Source organism: Zootoca vivipara, chromosome 7, assembly GCF_963506605.1.
Source record: "Zootoca vivipara chromosome 7, rZooViv1.1, whole genome shotgun sequence".
Taxonomy (NCBI): Eukaryota; Metazoa; Chordata; class Lepidosauria; order Squamata; family Lacertidae; genus Zootoca; species Zootoca vivipara.
The window spans coordinates 53,706,103-53,724,431 of NC_083282.1; the positions used below are offsets into that span (position 1 = coordinate 53,706,103).

An 18,329-nucleotide genomic window follows, 5' to 3' on the forward strand; every position below is an offset into this window, starting at 1 on the left:
ATGCTTCATTGCTTCTTACTGATGATGGATACTGAGTGCTTGCAACAGCTCTGATAATTGGGAATTTTTCTCTAAATTGCTTACATGAAATGAGAATCAATTGCTTAGAATTCCAAAATTATAGCTGCAATCTTAAACATCCAAGGGAGCTAGCACGATTGAATAGAATGGTCTTATGTCTAAGTAAACATTGCAAAGGATGGTTCATTGTCAAGAGAGACGAATCCTTGGAGATGATGAAGATGACTGGACCTGTGGCTTTGGCAAGACAGGACAGCCAGCTTTCTGATCATGACTCCTTTTTAACCTGCTCTCTGTTCATGAGTCCATGAAGACCTCAGTGACTCAAACAGAATCTATTGTTTTCTAACCTTTCATCTTAGTTATACAGACTTAAGATGGCTAACTTTTTTTTCTTCCTATGCTCCTAACTGTGATTAATTTATAGGCATTTAAAAACTGAAATGCCACCTCAATAAAACCTGTATTTTCTCCCCTGCAGCTATGAAAGCAGACTCAAGGCTGTATTTCGGTTCAGAAATGAAATCAAACCATCTTTGGGAGGCTAATCACAGTTCTTCTGTGCCACATGTGTATTTCATCCCTAGTGGAAACAATGAATACAAAATAGCTGTACATTTATATATGATTTATCTATGATTTATTTATTATTTATTATGATTGATTATGATTTATATATATTTGGGTTTAATTTTTGTCTCCTTAATTTTCTGTTTGTACTCTGTAATTATTATTTCATTATTATGTTATTTGGTTAATCAATATTATTTATCATTAGTGTGGGGGGCAAGGGATATCGCGAAGCCCCTCCCCTCCTGAGTTCCAGCCCAGACCCGAGCGAGGCTGAAAAGAAGGAAAGCTCCAGCTCAAGTGGGGAAACAGGAAGTGGGTTCCAAGGCTCTGGCAGGGAAAGAGAGCCATCGTCCCAGGTGGGACAGGAAGGGGAAAGGAAGGGGGGCAGGCCAGTCCCCCCAACTCCGGAACTTCGCAAAAGGCGTCGGGGGAAGAGGATGGGTCTCCCCAAGTTATTATGCTGGCGCAAAACGCGCCAAAAGCCACTTGGAGGTTCTGATTCAAGCTGAACAGATGTGTCTCTGTAAATAGCACTGCCATTAGCACTGTAAATACTTAGCACCAATAAAACCATAAAATGCAGAGCTGTGTAGAGTCGTTACTCTGAAGTAGCCTTCTCCAGCCACCGTGACAATTAGTGTTTCGTTAGTGTTGTTTTGTTTAATGTTTTATTTTGTTTAGGTGTTTAGATTTTGTATATGCATTTTAATCTCAATAAAGTTTATTTTTAAAAAAAGAAAAAGAAAAAAGAAAAAGAAAAAAAAGAATACAAAATAGCTGTAAGTTTAAATTCAAGAACATGGTTGATAAACTCAGATAAAAGGAACAACCGTCTGATAAAATATAGAACAGTATTTTGTAAGAGAAGTGTAGAGTGCCATCTATTGGCAGAAATGCTGGGCACAGCTACCGGAAATGTTTCCAATCATAGCTGCCAAGTTATCCCTTTTTTAAAGGGATTTTCCCTTATGCTGAATAGGCTTCCTCGCGAGAAAAGGGAAAACTTGGCAGCTATGTTTCCAATGCCATTACATAGAGCCAAGAATTGCAAAGTTATTAGATACTAAAGCAAAAGCAGAAATGTCATTCTTTTGGATCTTAAATTTGTTCCTTGTTTTTTTAATGAACCAAACAGAGATAATGTTTAAACACATGTTTTAGTACCAGTCATTATTAAAATGAATTCATAGAGCTGGTTGCCTGCTAGGTATGCAACAAAACGAGCCTCTAATAACTTTTAGTTGAAATGAGTTTATTTTCTTTTGCTAAAATTATCAGAAATAGGGAGCAAGTGGTTACAAATTGTGCAAGCAAACTATTATGAAGTGCTCATATATTGCTGGCTGGTGCGTCGTTCTTTGGTGCAAAGCAGAAGCAGATTATACAACATTATTTGTTAAAGACGGAGAAATATGCAGATGAACATATTGGAAGTATAGGCAGTTTTACAGGGACAGCAAAGTACTTAGCTCTGAAGACAACGGAATGTCATCTTTGGGGTTTGCCTATATTAGAAGCCCTTTATTGAGGATAATTGCAACATTTGCACTGGTTGTTAAAAGTTAGCCCTGGTGGGCAAGGCATGCTGAAAGTCCTTTTGTGGGTGCACATATAATACTTTGTGGCATCTTGCAAATCAGCATGGATCCCATCCTCCTTGTCAAGGCAAAAGGTGTCTGCTGTAGGTGGATCACGTTGTGGCGCATCAGGTTGTGGCGCATCAGGTTGTGGCGCATCAGGTTGTGGTAGATCAGGTCTTGAAGGTTCAGCAGGAACTGGAGGCCTGGGGTTTGGTGCCAGGGCTGCTAGAAGAATAACATAGATAGTTTAGCCATTTTTAAAGCAATTTTTTAAAAATAAAAATACTGTATACATCTGGAGCCGATGCTCAAAAATAGCTCCAGCAATGCAACTGCCTCTTCTGCTGACTTCTTGTTTCTGGTACCGCATGCAAGGGTCCTGTGCACATGGACTTTTAGGATGCTGTGGCAAATTTAAGCTTGTACTGTGAGGTATGCCTTTGATTGTGCTCTATCAAGGAAATGTGGTCTTCACATGTTCCAAATTAATGAAAGAAATTAAACGGTGCTGAAATCAAAGTTGAAATTTAATGGGGATGGGGTAAAATTAGTCACACACAAAGAGAACTGTAAGGGGGCGGAGTTACAGAGAACAGCCCCCCCCATCATAAAGTCCACCTCCTCAACCAGTCAGAGCTCCAGCAGCGGGTCCAGTCAAGGGCAGGAGGAAGTGAGCAGGTCGGTACAGGCCAGCGGAGAAGCATCGGACAGGCGCCCTTTCCCCCCAACACCTGATCTGAGGCATGCCGGCTCCCGTAGGAGCAAGGGGTGGCGCTTTGCTGGGCGCATAGCCGGAAAGTGCCATTGTGAGATTCTGATGAAGACTGAACAGTCATGTTTCTCTTATCTCTTGCACTGTAAATAAGTATGCACCAGTAAAAGTCTTAAAGACACGATGGTGTGGAGCGTCGTTACTCGAGGGTAACCACCAGCATCCCTGACAAGAACCTTTCAATATCAGTAGAAAAGGAATCAGGGAAAGTGCTGTTTGGTGCAGAGAAGTGGTGTGTGGGAAATGTTCATAAAACAGAAGGCAGGGTGTGGAGAAAATGTTTTTCTCCTTCCTTCATAATACTAGAACCTGGAGTCACCCAATGAAGGGTAGGAAATTCAGAAATGGTTAGCTGGTTAAATGATGTGATTTCTTGCTCCCACAAGAAATGGTGATGACCATATTAGATGGATTTCAAGGTAGGGAGTAGATGAAATAATGGAGGCTAAGGCTACCCATGGCTGCTAGTCATGGGGAGAATATGCTGCCTCCAAGATCAGAGGCAGCATCCCACAGTTGCTGGGGGGAGGGGGACAGTAGGAGAGACCTAGTGCTCTCACGTCCTGCTTGTGTGCATTTCAGAAGCATGTGGTTGGCCACTGTAAGAGGATACTGGAATAGGTAGGCTTTTGGACTGATCCAGCTGGGCTCTTATGTGCTTACACAGCCTTCATCGTTCATTCCCTGGTGTGTTGCATGAAGAGGAGGAGAAATTTACAGCCTAAGAGAGCTGTTTTAGGTTAAACAAGTTTATTTAAGCACAGCCAGAGGCCTAAAGGGAGACAAGAAACTCCCCTTTTCACAGAGATCTTTCTTCTTCTTCTTATATCATGGGTGCAACTACCTATTGCTATATAACAGGAAGCCAGAATGAAGTAAGAGTGTTGGGTAAATATTTAGTTCTTTACAGGCCTTGTGACTGAGGATTTCAAGAAAAACAAATATTATAACAAAGGATTAACCTGTGGTGCCAAGTTCTCTCTTCAGAGTCTGGAGGAGTGGGTATGCTCCTTGGCCACAGAAAGAACCACTGAAGTCATCCAGATCCATGGCCCATACCATGGCACCTCCCAGATTGTTTTGCTTCAGATAATTGACCTGAGAGAAACAGAAAACAAGGATTCAAAGGCTTATGGGAGTAATAATAATGGTGAGAACCACTCTAAGGCAATGAATATGGCTCCTGTTTAAGAAGGAAATTAGAATATTCAGAGGCCTGTAGGTATGCTGCCTTTAACAGTAAAGTCCAAGACAAAAGTAAATCATCATGACAACTGACAATTTCAATACGAGCAGTTGCTGGAGTCGTGGGACAGAGTTGACCTCCAGAGACTAGCATCACTGCAGTTTATGGCTGGAGCCAATCCAGCACTTCCATCAGGGCATCCATGCAATCCAGACCTCACCACTGCCTCGCCCCACCCTACCCATATAAGCGACAGTGATGTCAGTATTGGGAGAGCAGCTCTGCAACACCACCCCATCACTCCCTGCTACTGTTCAACATTAAGCATTTTGTCCTTGGGAAAGCATGGTGAACCATAGCTACCCACTGCATGTGTTTCTATTGATTGATTACATTTATATCCCACCTTTCCTCCAAGAAACTCAAAGTGGTGTACATGGTTCTACCTCTCCCACATTTTATTCTCACAACAGCACTGTGAGGAAGGTTGGGCTGAGAGATGGTGACTGGCCCAGAATCACCCAGTGAGGCTTATCACTGAGTGGGAATTAGAACCATGGTCTCCCAGGTCCAACACCCTAATCAGTATGTGCAGTGTAAACCTCAGCTTATGTTAGGCTTTGGGGGATCAGATCTCTCCCCCGGTGGCAGTAATAAACAGATCAAATGAAAGGAGCATTCTTACCAGTTAGTTTCTTTAATAATCACAGAGAAAGACAAAGGAGTGCATATCTCTCTAGAAATGGTGATGCTCCCAGTAAAGGTTTACCTACATTGGGTAATCTGAGCTTGTTGCCGTTGAGCTTTCTGTTCTATCACTCTCAAAGCCCGTCAAGTCTTAGGCGAAAGGGTTCGGGTCGGGTCAGGAATACTGCTCAAGGACACTGAATCTGCCAGCTGTCTCTCTCTTGGTGTTTCCTCTTCTAGTTGTTCCTCACCCAGTATTTCCCAGCTTCTCCCCTCTGGACTATGCCCCTCTGCAAACCACTGTTCTAAATCAATACTGCCCTCCTGCCCTTGGGAAGGTTCGGGGAAAGGGGGGGGGGCAGCTCCCTCCATTCCTCCTCAGTGCAGCCCCATACACCTTGATTCCTGTTGGAAATTGCATTCTACACAGAAAAGTAGTCCTTAAACAACCTAGTATCTTTCCTATCTAGTAATTATGTAGCTTGCTAGCATGTTTACTAGGTAACGATTTTGAAGCATAACATTGACTGAGCTCCACTAAATGTTTTGTAAGGATAAAAGCAAATATATGTATAATTGTTACCTTAGTTTTAATGCTGTCCACATTGTCGTATCCTACCCACTGGTTTCCCTTGAAGGAATAGGGAGCATTCCCCCCTGGAATCACTGCTGTGGTAGCACCTTTATTAAAGTTGCAGATCTGAAACAAAATAGATTAGAGCATGGGCGTGTTACCACATGGTTGAATCGAGACACTTGAGGTTAGAAAACTTCCCCATTACAGAGGTGTAGAAATCAGAGCCTGTTGCAATTGCAAGAAGGGCAGGTCAAAATGACCAAGGAGATGGAGCAAGTTTCCTCGTATGAGGAATGGTTTCAGCATTTGGGGGCATTTAGTTTAGAGAAAAGATGACATGACAGAAGTTTATAAAATTATGCACGACACGGTGAAAGTGGATAGAGAAATGTTCTTTTCCCTTTCTCATGCAGTAGAATTCATGGAGATTCAATGAAGCTGAATGGTGAAAGATTTAGGACAGATTAAAGAAAGCACTTCTTTGCACAGCACATAGTAAAACTATGGAATGTGATCCCTCACCAACCAGTGATGGCCACCAAGTTGGATGGTTTTCAGAGAGACAAATTCATGGAGGACAAGTCTACCAATGGCTACTAGCCACAATGGCTATCTTCCACCTCCACTGTCAGAGGCATTGTGTCTCTGAATAATAGGTAGGTGGTGGAAATTGCAGGTGGCCATGCTCAGCTTGCAGGTCTCAAAGAGGCATATTGGTGGCCACTATGAGAACAGGATGCTGGACTGGATGAGCCATTGGCCTGATGCAACAGGCTTCTCTTAAAGCTGTCTGTATCAGGTGCCTTAACCCTTAAAATAAGTAAAGCAAAATAGGAGTTTTAACGCTACTCCAGGAAGTTTTGGAAAGATATTATATGACAGAGAATGGTTGTTGACCTGAGGAGGGACCATAGCTCAGTGGTAGGGCACATGCACACGACAGGTGTTGGGAAAGACTTCTGCTGGGGACCTTGAAGAGTCTCCATCAGCCACAGTACAGTGTTAATGCTGCCAAGTGTTGTTAAAGGGTAAAGGGACCCCTGACCATTAGGTCCAGTCGTGACCGACTCTGGGGTTGCGGCACTCATCTTGCGTTATTGGCCGAGGGAGCCGGCGTACAGCTTCCAGATCATGTGGCCAGCATGACAAAGCCGCTTCTGGCGAACCAGAGCAGCACACGGAAACGCCGTTTACCTTCCCGCTGTAGCGGTACCTATTTATCTACTTGCACTTTGATGTGCTTTCGAACGTGTTGTTAGGAGACCCCTATTCCCCTCACAGAGCTAAAATTCCCGGAGCCCCTTGGAAAAGAAATTGGCTGTTAAACCACTCTGAGAATTGTGGCTCTGTGAGAGGAATAAGAGTTTTCTAACAACTCTCAGCCCCCTTAGGAAACTACATTTCCCATCATTCTTTGGCAGGGAGGAAGCCATGAGTCTTTAAAGAGGTATGATGCTTTAAATGTATAGTGCAGATGATGATGATGAGGATGAGGATGATTTATTGAATTTATACAGTGGTACCTTGGTTCACAAGCATAATCCGTTCCGCAGGTCTGGTTGCAAACCAAAACAGGTTGTAACTCAAGGCAAACTTTCGCCAATGGCGCCTCTCCCCAAAAATTGGTTGCAATCCCCCCAAAATGGGTTGTAATCCAAAAAAAAAGGGACACGCACTTCCGGGTTTGACGTGGTTGTAATCCAAAACGGTTGTAATCCAAAGCAGTTGCAAACCAAGGTACCACTGTATACTACCCTATACCCGGGGGCCTCAGGGCTGTTCACAGAATGAAATCAATATATAAAACCACAAAATCCCTAATAAAAACAGAAACAACAACCCAATAACCCCCCTTGGGACCTTCATGGATTGTGTGTTCTCAGCCCTGTCCTGAAGTTTGCCCACAACTTTCTCAACAAACCTGAGGATGTGTGTGGCATGAAAAGCAGAACAGAAAAGGGAAGTATGTGTCCATAAGTTTGAGGAAATTAGTTAATTGGGGTGGGGAGAAGTAAAGGCAGTGGGTTTACCATGATCAAAACACAGTAGCAGATGCTCTTAATTCTAGATAAGAAAATGAATTCTTATTAAGACCTGCTCAGGAGGGGCGGCAGCTGGAAGTCCTATCTCCACACTGGAGCCAGAGGGGACCACGTGGTGGGAAAGGAAGGGCTTCCATCTGTTCCAGCCTCCCCACCCTCTATTTCTCCTCACTTTCCTCCAGATTCTGCCATCCCAGTGCCCGGCCCAACAGTGCAGAGGGAGACATGGCAATTAACTGATTAACTGATTTCACCCACAAGAAAGTAACTGGGAATAAAGTAACTACAAATGGCCCTGCAAAAGTATTAGGAATGGGATTTTTTCATTACAGCACTAGATGTGTTCCCATGAGAACAAAATGTTGGACAGCTAGTTTTTTTTAATAATGGACCACACTGGGGAAGTGGCATATGTTGCTCCTTCAGCCGAGGATGATGTAACATAGGTCTACAAGAAGAAAGGGAGAGCGAAATAGAGGTGAGTTTTGGGGGCTCTGGAGATCTGATGTGGCAACTTTCTTTTGCAGTATTTAAGTGCCTCCACCTATACACAACCTATACACAAACTAAAAACAAACCCCTGGCAACAACCCAGTATTGCAAAACACAAACTTTCATAAGCACTCTACTCCTGGAACATCTCACCACTTAGAGAAGTGGGGCAAGTCTAACAATATATATATTTAAGCATCTTTCCTACCTCATAATAAGACAAGAATCCAGCCTCTTTGGTGAAAGTGCCAGCTGTCCCTGGTCCTGAGGCTGGCGCATTAACCCCATTTTGTGTGGAAGAAAGGGTAAAGGTTCGTCCATAGAGAGGAACTCCCAGGACAAGCTTTTCAGCTGGTGCTCCTTTGCCCTTCCAGTACTCCACAGCATTGTCCTTGATGAGGCAATGAGATAGAAAGCATGATATCAATGCACGTTGCCCAGTTTTACTATTCAGATCTCTGGTTGCTCCACAGACCTGTAGTTTCCCACCAGCCATGACTCAATGGACTATGGATGGAGACATAAGTCTTTTCCCAGTCTGTATCAAATTCTCATATATCCATTCACTAGTTTATTCTACCCCATTTCCACATTATTCAATGATGAATATTTTTAAAACTATGCAAAACCATAACAATGGCATTTAAGCATGCATTATATCACAATATATACTGTATCTCAATGTTCATATATTGTATCTCAATATGTATTGAATCTGTTTTTGTACATTTTTTCAGCCAATAACTTTATCCCAGTTCCATATTGGAAACCTTTCACAGAATGAAGAGCTTTTTAAAGGCTGATCTAGAGGACCAAGAGATAGTGGGTTTGCTTTGTATCATTGGACATTTTCTTTACTTTCAATTAGAATGAGAGGCTACAATTTGCTAGGAAATATTTAACACTTACAGTGTCAGGGTACAAAGGGCTGACATGTCCTGTAACGCGTTCCCAAGATCCATGAAAGTCGTATGTCATCAGGTTAATGAAGTCCAGAGACCTGCAAGGGGAACTCCAATATGTTTATTCCATCTCTAGCATAAGAATCCTGAGTGGGTGCGTTGTGGGCAATTATGTGCCCACTGGCATGATTTGTCAACCATGATTTGAAATTATTGGACTAAACTGGTTCTCAAGTATCCAATGCAAGTTGCCTGTGAGTTGCCACCATTAATTTCCCTTCATGGTTCATACTCACTGGGAAATTCTGTCCACTTCATAGCCATTGTCAATGGTTTCCCTCCCAGCTGCCACAGCAGCAGACAGCAGCAGCCTTTCCTTTCCTGTCTGTTGTGCTTCTGCCTGGAATTCTTTCACCATTTCCTAAGGCAAATAGTTGAGTAATTACATTTGCTTTTGTCCTTCTCTTAAAGCTCAAGGATGTGGAGGAGATGGAAGCACCCCCATTTCCACACTGTTTAGCTTCTTGGCCCACCCCACACCTCCTGCTTCACCCCTGCTGGCCGATGCCCTCTGCTTCATGCCTTCCATGGACACCAAGACTGAGACACAGCTCTGAGCCATTGGGTACAAGCTCATCCAGGCCTTCAGGATCCTGCTGAGGTTCTCACAGCATGTTTATCATGGCCTCTCCCTCCTGCCTGATGGACTCAACCAGCCACCCCCCTCATTACCCTCAGCAGCCTCCTCCTTCTCTGCCACCAGGTTGGCCAAGATGCAGCTGAAGAAGCTGGACCAGGGACAGGCTCATCTTAGATTTCCTTATTACTGAGAGTGATGTGGGTGATTTCCTCATCAACGGTACCTGGGCAGGCTACCTGGAGTCAATACCTACCTTACCACTGGCAGTAGGCCTGAGAGCCCCACTGTCTCCTCCATCACCCACTACATGAGGACCCTAGCTAGTACAGCATTTGGTTGAGCTGACGTGTATTATGTGTATTTTATGTTTATTTTAATGAACCAAATAGAGTGAAAGATTATGAGTTATGAGAGTGTGCATGAACTTAACAGTGCTTAGCTTTTTTAAAAGCTGCTATTTTGTTAAGTTGTTAATATTGTTTTATAGATTATAAATGCCGTATTGATTTGTTAATCATATAATATGACTTCTGTTGTAATTGTGATGTTTGCTTTATTTTTCAGTTGCTGTTTTATAGATTGTAATTGTTTCATTGATGATTTGTTAATTATTTTATACGATTTATGCTATATTTGTGATGTTCTATTATGGTTTATCATGTTGTCATTTATTGTTTGTAAGCTGCTTTGGGATTCATTTGAATGAAAAGCTGCATAGAAATACAGTAAATCAAATTAAAATCAATCAATAAAAAGGGAAATCTAAATTGAATCAAAGCAGAAGAGGTTTCTCAGTAAAGAGCGGAAGTGTAGGTAGGGACCTACTGATTCAATCACTTTTCCTCAGAACTACTTGAAAACTCCTTTTGATTACATTTACATCCCACACCTTTCTTCTGTTCTGGAACCCAAGGCAGAGTACATGTAGTTCTCAGGTGGGTACCCATTCAGGCAGATGACCAGATCCAAACCTGTTTAGTTGCAGCAAGGTGGTAGCCTCATGTACCTTCAGACCATACTGTAGGGCTAGCTTATAGAATATTAATACTTTATCTTGCCTGTATGTTATAGGTTCCACCTATTAGCTCACTACTTGAGCCACAGGAACCTATCTTTAAGCCCCTTGTTCCATATTGTCTCAAAAAACATTCCAGATGTGTCTGGTGATTTATACACAGGCCTTCACATTTCACATAATTTAGTTTTGCTGGTCTAGGGCTCTATTTGTATACACAGTTCTGATATCTTGAATGGTTCGTCAACTTCCCTTGCATAACCGAGACAAAGGCAAATCTAGGGGTTGGTCTCTGGACAACACCTTGGCTCAGTCTGGGATCTGACACTGAGTGCTCACTGGAAGGACAGATCCTGAAGCTGAGGCTCCAATACTTGGGCCACCTCATCAGAAGAGAACACTCCCTGGAAAAGTCCCTGATGTTGGGAAAGATTGAGGGCACAAGGAGAAGAGGGCGACAGAGGGCGAGATGGTTGGACAGTGTTCTCAAAGCCACTAACATGAGTCTGACCAAACTGCGGGAGGCAGTGGAAGACAGGAGTGCCTGGCGTGCTCTGGTCTATGGGGTCACAAAGAGTCAGACACGACTAAACGACTAAACAACAACAACAACAACAACTGAATCTTGTGACTTGATTCCATCCTTTCACTGAGAAAACAATAATTCATATTGTCTCTTTGCAGCACTCCCTGGTACTCCTATTAAATTCATTGCCTGTTGTGCACAGAAGTTGCCCCTGGAATCTGCAGCCAGACAGTAGAATTGGTTGGTGGTGATCTGCTGGTTGATGGTGATTTGCTGAGTTTTACTGTACCTGAACCAAGGAAGTGAAACGCATTTTATCATGTGCAGGACTGCCTCTGGCGCCAGGATATTCCCAGTCTAGGTCCAGGCCGTTGAAATCATACTTTCGCAGAAATTGTATCACAGAATTAATAAATGTCTTACGTGTTTCAGGAGTAGCTACCATAGCAGAGAACCTAGAATGGAAGCAATTCAAGTAAAAAAGATACACATCATGGCTGTTTTGTTTGGCACCCAAGAGACAGTGATGGCGCTAAAAATACAAAATATCCTCCCTGTGGTTATCCACTGGACCCTTGTCTTTTAGTTTTCTGGTGGTTGCTGAAGAAGACTTTCCCCACCCACAAGCGTTTACTGTTTGATTTTAGTCTTTCAACATGCTGCTGTTTGCTTCACTGCAAGGTCACTATGTCCTGGTGTCCTGGTTCAGTTCTGCTCAGACCTCAAACCTGGAGTCTCCTCAGAAGAAAATTAGGAAGAGCAGGGCCCACAGCAGATCTCTGCACTACCAGTGACCCTGAGGAGCCATCAGATCTGGACATCCCCACCCCAAGACTGGAGGTTACATCACCCATCACCTGGGCTCATGGCTGGCTCTTGTAGCACCTCTCATCACTCCCAAAGCCACAAAGATGCTTGTGTAGGGTTAAATGATCAGCAGTACATGTTGGAAGTCTCCACTCCACCCCTAATAGTCCCCTGCCAATGCAAAAAATAAATAAATCTAATTTTTCAGCACCCGCGATAGGTAGAGAATACAGTCATCAAGACCAAATTTGCCTAGTTATTTCTTACAGTTTATGGCTGCGATAGTCCAATGCATGGAAGATGTGGTCCAAAACATTCAGAAGGCACCAGAAGGGTGAAGGCTACCACACTGGCTAGCTGCATAAGCACACACACTCTGGTGTACTGGTAGTTGTTAATGTTGGAAAAGCATAACTGGTGCTTACAGTATTTCTGCTGCCAACCAACAATGCCATCTTATGAAGAACAGGTCTACAACTGGAGACGGGGCAAATCAGGCAGTGTCCCTGTAGAATATGTAACACAGGAACAGACTTTCCTTTTATTCCATCATGCCATGGGAGGAACTTCATTGCTCAATCTGTTTTTGCTTTGCTTCCATAAAGCATGTCCCTGACCTGATTTGTCTCCAAAGAATGGACTTGGGAGTTAAACCACAGTGTGTGATTATTCTGAGAACATATGCTTCTCAGAGTTAATGTTCCAACTGTAATGCCTTTGTTAGATGAATATGAAGGACTGGCTTCAGTGGGCATTTTCAGCACTGTAGTTAACATGAGATGGAAGATTTACATTAATCTGCATAGTTCTCAGTATTTCAATTTCATGGTCCTGTGACCTTTAAATTATTCTGAAGCTATTGGCCTCAGTATTTGGGGGGGGGGGGGAATGAGGCATGTTTACCTTCTTCCAGTTTTTTTTTAAAAAAAATCTTAACATTGCCACCCAATTAAAAATAATAATATTTGCCTTCGTGAAAATTGGCAACTTAACTTTAAATACCAGCTTAGGCTGGTGTGCCAACTATGAACCTACATGGATGGAGTAGAATTTTGGGTTTCTGTTATTCAGGCCTTATTCAAATTACGGTAATTCAGAGGTAGGCAATGTGCTTCTTCCAGATGTTGCTCGAGTACAACTCCCATCATCTTTGATAACTGGCAACACTGGCTGGGACTAATGGAAGTTGTAGTTCAATAATAGTTGGAGGGCACCATGTTGGCTATCTGTGTATTGCATTGGAAATGGGGCTCATTTTAAATACAGTCTATAAATCGAGAGTAGGAAGGGAAATGGCTGCAAGTACTGGCTGGGACTCTGCCTCTGAGCGTATTATGGTAATACATCATCTTCCAGCCCAAATCACAAAGTGTTGATTTTGACCTTTAAAACCCCATCACAGTTTGATGCTACAATATTGGTATGACTACCATTCCCTGTATGTTCCTGCAAATGCTCAGAGATCATTTATGAAGACACTCCTCTAAGTGCTTCCACCATCCAGAATATGATGGGTGGCTACTAAAGAAATGACCTTCTTATAAACGTTCGCCTAATGAACTTAACACCTTTTGGTGTCAGACAAACCCTTTCTAATGCTTACTTTTAAATCTGATATTTTAACCTTCATTTGCTTTATGAAAACAAATGAAGCTGAAAACATGCATTGTTGTTACCAGCTTTGATTTTTAAGCTTCCTTTTAGTGCTGTTATCATTTGCATTTTAGTTATCTGTTATTTTTATTTATTTTGGAATTCCTTACACACTAGCCAGAACATACACATTATTGGGCATCTAGTAAATGCAATACAATGCAAAATGAATGAATGAATAACTGTAATAGAAAGATGACGTTCTAGGATTCCAACAGGAAACTTTCATGATGCATATTATTATTGAGAAGGGAGAGGGAATGGGATATGCTACAGAGTGGCACAGAACACAAGATTTGGTTTGGACCTTGATTTGGGAATTTGGAAATGCCTGATGTAATTTGAATCACTTCATAGGGACGTCACTTCACTGTGGACTTCTCCCAAATCTCTCTGAAGCAGCCACAGTATTTCAGTTCCGCATTCAGGATTTGACTGAAGCAAACACCCATCTTTATTACATATTGCCTACTCACGATGAAGTTCCTCTTTTAGAAATCCCATGCCCAAGTCTTACTTTTGACTTCCAAATGTCCATCCGCCAATAGCTAAAAGTGTTTTCAGTCTTGAATTCCTAGATAGGAGGGGAAGAGAGGAACAGAGTTCAGGTTTTTTTTTTCTTGCACAGCTGAGCATACAAATATCTCTGATCATTCCCAATGAAGTTCATTTGTGCTGTTCATGGAAGCTAGCTTTTCTGCATATATTTCCCAGCTGCATGGAAAACAGTGTACACAAACAGATCATGCATATGTGGTTTTCTTTCGAAGTCCCAACATGGGTTTGAGGGTATGGAGCACAGGAAATTGCTTTTAAACCTTACTAGCAAGCATAGGGCTAGTTAGTACATGAAGAGGTTAAGATCACAGAGTTAGATTCTCAGACTCAGCTAGGTCTCACCCCCTTTTACCTCCATGGGGAAGTGTCATTCCTTAGAAACAGTGAATGACACAGCGTTATATAATGGTGTTGGCTTGACCAATTTTCCACCTTCAAATCTCATTAACCAAACTCTATACAATTCTTAAGCCCAGAATTCCCTATTATCAGAAAATGGGAGCACTCATATAAGTTCTAGGAAATTCAAAAAAATCATCTTTCCTCCCCGGCCCCCTCCATACTTTTGTTTGAGATTCTGGAAATCCCTGTAGAGTGTTTCATCGTTCCATTCCAACGTTTTGATTTTGTTCTCTGACATTCCCGCAAATGCATAAATGAGGTGAGTGCACAGATTAGGATCAATGTTCTGAGGGAGGAATTTCCCTTCACCTTGTCTGTACTGAGCCCAGTTGGTGAAATAGCAAACCAGTTTGAAAGCAGAGCCTGCAAAGATGAAAGTGCATGTAAGAATTACCTGGAATTATTGACAAAATAATTTACCTGGAGCTAATATTCTGTTAACTCTGCATTCCTACAGCTCCTGGGAGTTTGTACTGAGGCATACTATCTCCCCCTCCCCAATCTCTCTCTCTTTCAAGTTTGAGAATGAACCCCACTCTTGGTGAGGGAGTCCCAAGGTCAGATCTGCCCTCCCTTCTTCCACAGAAACATCCACCCATCCTGGCCTTACTGATGATGGAGGTCCAATGTGGGGACATAACACCTTAAGGTTACAGCCTTGCTCTCATCAACCTTTCTCAATCAATAATGCGGCTGAATTTGTTCCATTACTATATTTGCCTACCCATATTTGTAGATAAGTGGAGAGGAAATAGATAAACAAGTTGTTTACAGTTTTAGAATTTAGATATGCCTTTCATATATGGGAGGGACAAAGTTTGAAACTGATCCTATTATTAAATAAATAAATAAATTTATTTACTGCCAAGGATCACAAGGCAGTTTACAATACAAAAACCCAAAAGTCTGCACTATAGTAGCAAACAATACCCCCCTTTAAAAAGCCATGGATTGTTTAATTAGCCAAAGGCCTGGGAGAAGAGGAATGTTTTTGCCATTCCTCTTCTCCCTATGTGACAAAGACACCAGGTGAGTCACTGCAGAGGGAGCCACTACAGAAAAGGCCCATTCCGGGGGGGGGGGAGCCACTTCAGGAAAGGCTCAGTCTCATGTTGCCACCCTCCAGTCTTCTGACGGAAGGGACGCACAAAGAAGGGCCTCAGATGATGATTGTGGGGAGAGGGAGTCTTTAAGGCATTGTGGTCCTGAGCTGTTTAAGGCTTTATAGGTCAAAACCAGCACTTTGATTTGGGCCTGGAAACTAATTGGTAGCCAGTGCTGTTGGGCCAGGATTGGCATTATATGTATGTTCAAACTATCATGCCCAGGTGACCAATGCCAGGTGTTCGTGCTAGGCATAGCTGCCAAGTTATCCCTTTTTTAAAGGGATTTTCCCTTATGCTGAATAGGCTTCCTCGCGAGAAAAGGGAAAACTTGGCAGCTATGGTGCTAGGTGCTGACACCTGGCTCTGTCTAACTGGCTCCATCATGCATGACATGCAGTAGACTATTCTAAAACAGGAAATGTCTTAACGAAGCCCAACAAATCCAAGCTTTACTCTGTCTGATTTTCACTTGGCTTTTTCTGAGTAACAACTCTTGGAAGGGTTACTTACTGCAGTGAAAAACCAGCAAGATGGCAAAACCTAGAGAAAAATGAAAACGGAAGACATTAGACAGGTAGCTGGATTCTTTGGAACCTTTCAGTAAGTTGATTCTGTTATAATAAATAATAATAATAATAATAATAATAATAATAATTTATTTATACCCCGCCCATCTGGCTGGGTTTCCCCAGCCACTCTGGGCAGCTTCCAACAGAAAAATAAAACATAGTGATCTATTAAACATTAAAAGCCTCCCTAAACAGGGCTGCCTTCAGATGTCTTCTAAAAGTCTGGTAGTTGTTTTTCTCTTTGACATCTGATGGGAGGGCGTTCCACAGGGTGAGCGCCACTACGGAGAAGGACCTCTGTCTAATAATAATAGCATTATTATTAGCACTAATAGCATTTCCCGTACATGAATTCAAAATGGTTTATAGACTAAAACACCAAGTTGAATTGTCCTAATGATTAAAACACCAATATCAAATAACCACATGCCTGAACATCATAGTGTGTTCCTTTACAATAGGTCCAGCCATGTATTGTAAAATACTGTAGGCTACCAATGGTACTTAATCCCTCAATAGAATATACAAAATGAAGGACAAATGATATCATTTTGGCTACATGTCCTGTAACCCATAAATCTCAAGCTTGCCCCTCTTCAATAACATTTAATTTCCTGTGCTATTGAAAGAGCTTGAGGACTAGTCTCTCACCCATCCAACGCTAACCCAATAACCAACAACTAAAATGATTGTGAATGTTATGAAGGTTTTTGAGGTCATTCAGATAAAGATTAGAGTGTGATGGATGGTATATTTTCCCAAACAGTGTTAGGATGTCTTTGCTTTTTATCACATGACTAGAAGCAAAAGAAGGCACTGCTTCTGGTCTCAAGCTTTAATAGTTGTGATGAAGGAGAAATTTCAACCAGTGTGCCTCTTAACCCTTTGCACCATTAACCGAAGTCCCCTTTTTGACACAGTCTAATGGTGGTTTATTCTTAAAGTAATTCATGGACCTGGTGGAGTGCCCCAATTCTCCTTGAGACTTTTGTGTGTAGTATAACATTTGAATTTACAATTAAACTTCACTTAGAAAGCCAAGAAATGCAGATCCTCTCTCTCTCTCTCATTCCCCCATCTGCTTTTCTTTCAGAATTCACTTAATACAAACCTTCTGCCACACCATGAGAAAGTTGTCTATGGCTGTGGAATAGTACCTTAGAATATAATTCAAATAATGGGGTCTAATCTTGAAGCCCAAATCAGTCAGCACAAGCAAACGTAGCACCTGTAATTGAATCTTTTTGGATTCAATCCAAATCAGTTTGTGATTTTAAGTCCTTATGAAAACTCAACAGAATTTTAGTACAAATTTCTCCAAATATACACATTCTTGCAAAGCAATTTTCCCCAGGATAATGCATTTTTATATTATTTTCACAAATACTGTATATGCATTTATGTGCACACTTTACCTGAGAATTTGCATGCTTTGTACAATCTATTTTACTGGAGAACTGCATTGCAAAATTCAGATAGGCACACATTTTGAAGGATGCCTATGTTTTGGTCTACCTATTGCAGGCATAGGCAAACTCAGCCCTCCAGATGTTTTGGGACTGCAACTCCCATCATCCCTGACCACTGGTCCTGTTAGCTAGGGATGATAGGAGTTGTAGTCCCAAAACATCTGGAGGGCTAAGTTTGCCTGTGCCTGACCTATTGTTTTGGGAAGTGCAAATTAAATATGCTCACTTTTTCAGTATGAACTGGATCAAAGTTCTCCTCCGTTCCTAATAAGAGCACAGTAGCATATCTTAATGAGTGAAATCTAGTAAAACAACAACATCCAACATACACATGCTATTGAAGCCAAACTTACACGCCAGAATGAATGCTCGGCCCATGCTGAGTACAGATTCAGCACAGCCCTTCTGTTCTTAAGAAAGCTGGTGGTTGCTCCTCAGAATTTCTCACAGCTCACTTTGCCTGTGGCATTTATAGCTACTCGCACCCAAAAAGATTGATTGTGAAATCAAAAGAGAATTTCCCCTATGTGTGTGTGACGAAGGCATGCTACAATCAGGTGGTGATGAACACAAGGGCTGAGCCAACAACTACTCTGTCTCAGAAATTATCTTCCTCTTGGAAATAGGCTTCTATTTTTCTTCCTCATTCTGAGTTCACATCAGAATTCCTTTAAAAGTTGATGTTTCCTTATTGTTGGGAACAGACAACTGAGGGTGGTATGTGGTTTTCTCTCTTTCTCCACTGCAGCATT

General features: G+C 42.1%; 1 protein-coding gene across 2 annotated transcripts; it reads right to left on the reverse strand.

Moving 5' to 3' along the window:
- Nucleotides 1-1,703: 1,703 nt before the first annotated feature.
- LOC118088444 (chitotriosidase-1-like) lies at nt 1,704-18,057 on the reverse strand. 2 transcript variants are annotated; one of them, XM_035122108.2, is made up of 11 exons: nt 17,931-18,057; nt 16,050-16,079; nt 14,595-14,796; nt 13,991-14,047; nt 11,303-11,468; nt 9,129-9,253; nt 8,840-8,930; nt 8,139-8,321; nt 5,403-5,519; nt 3,909-4,044; nt 1,704-2,396 (listed from the first exon to the last, which is right to left on the reverse strand). In XM_035122108.2, the coding sequence occupies exons 1-11, from the start codon at nt 17,953-17,955 to the stop codon at nt 2,116-2,118; spliced, it is 1,413 nt and encodes a 470-aa protein (XP_034977999.2). In that variant the 5' UTR covers nt 17,956-18,057; the 3' UTR covers nt 1,704-2,115. The 2 variants fall into 2 exon arrangements, with proteins under 2 accessions (XP_034977999.2, XP_034977998.2); XM_035122107.2 differs by having other exon boundaries at nt 1,704-2,399.
- Nucleotides 18,058-18,329: the final 272 nt, after the last annotated feature.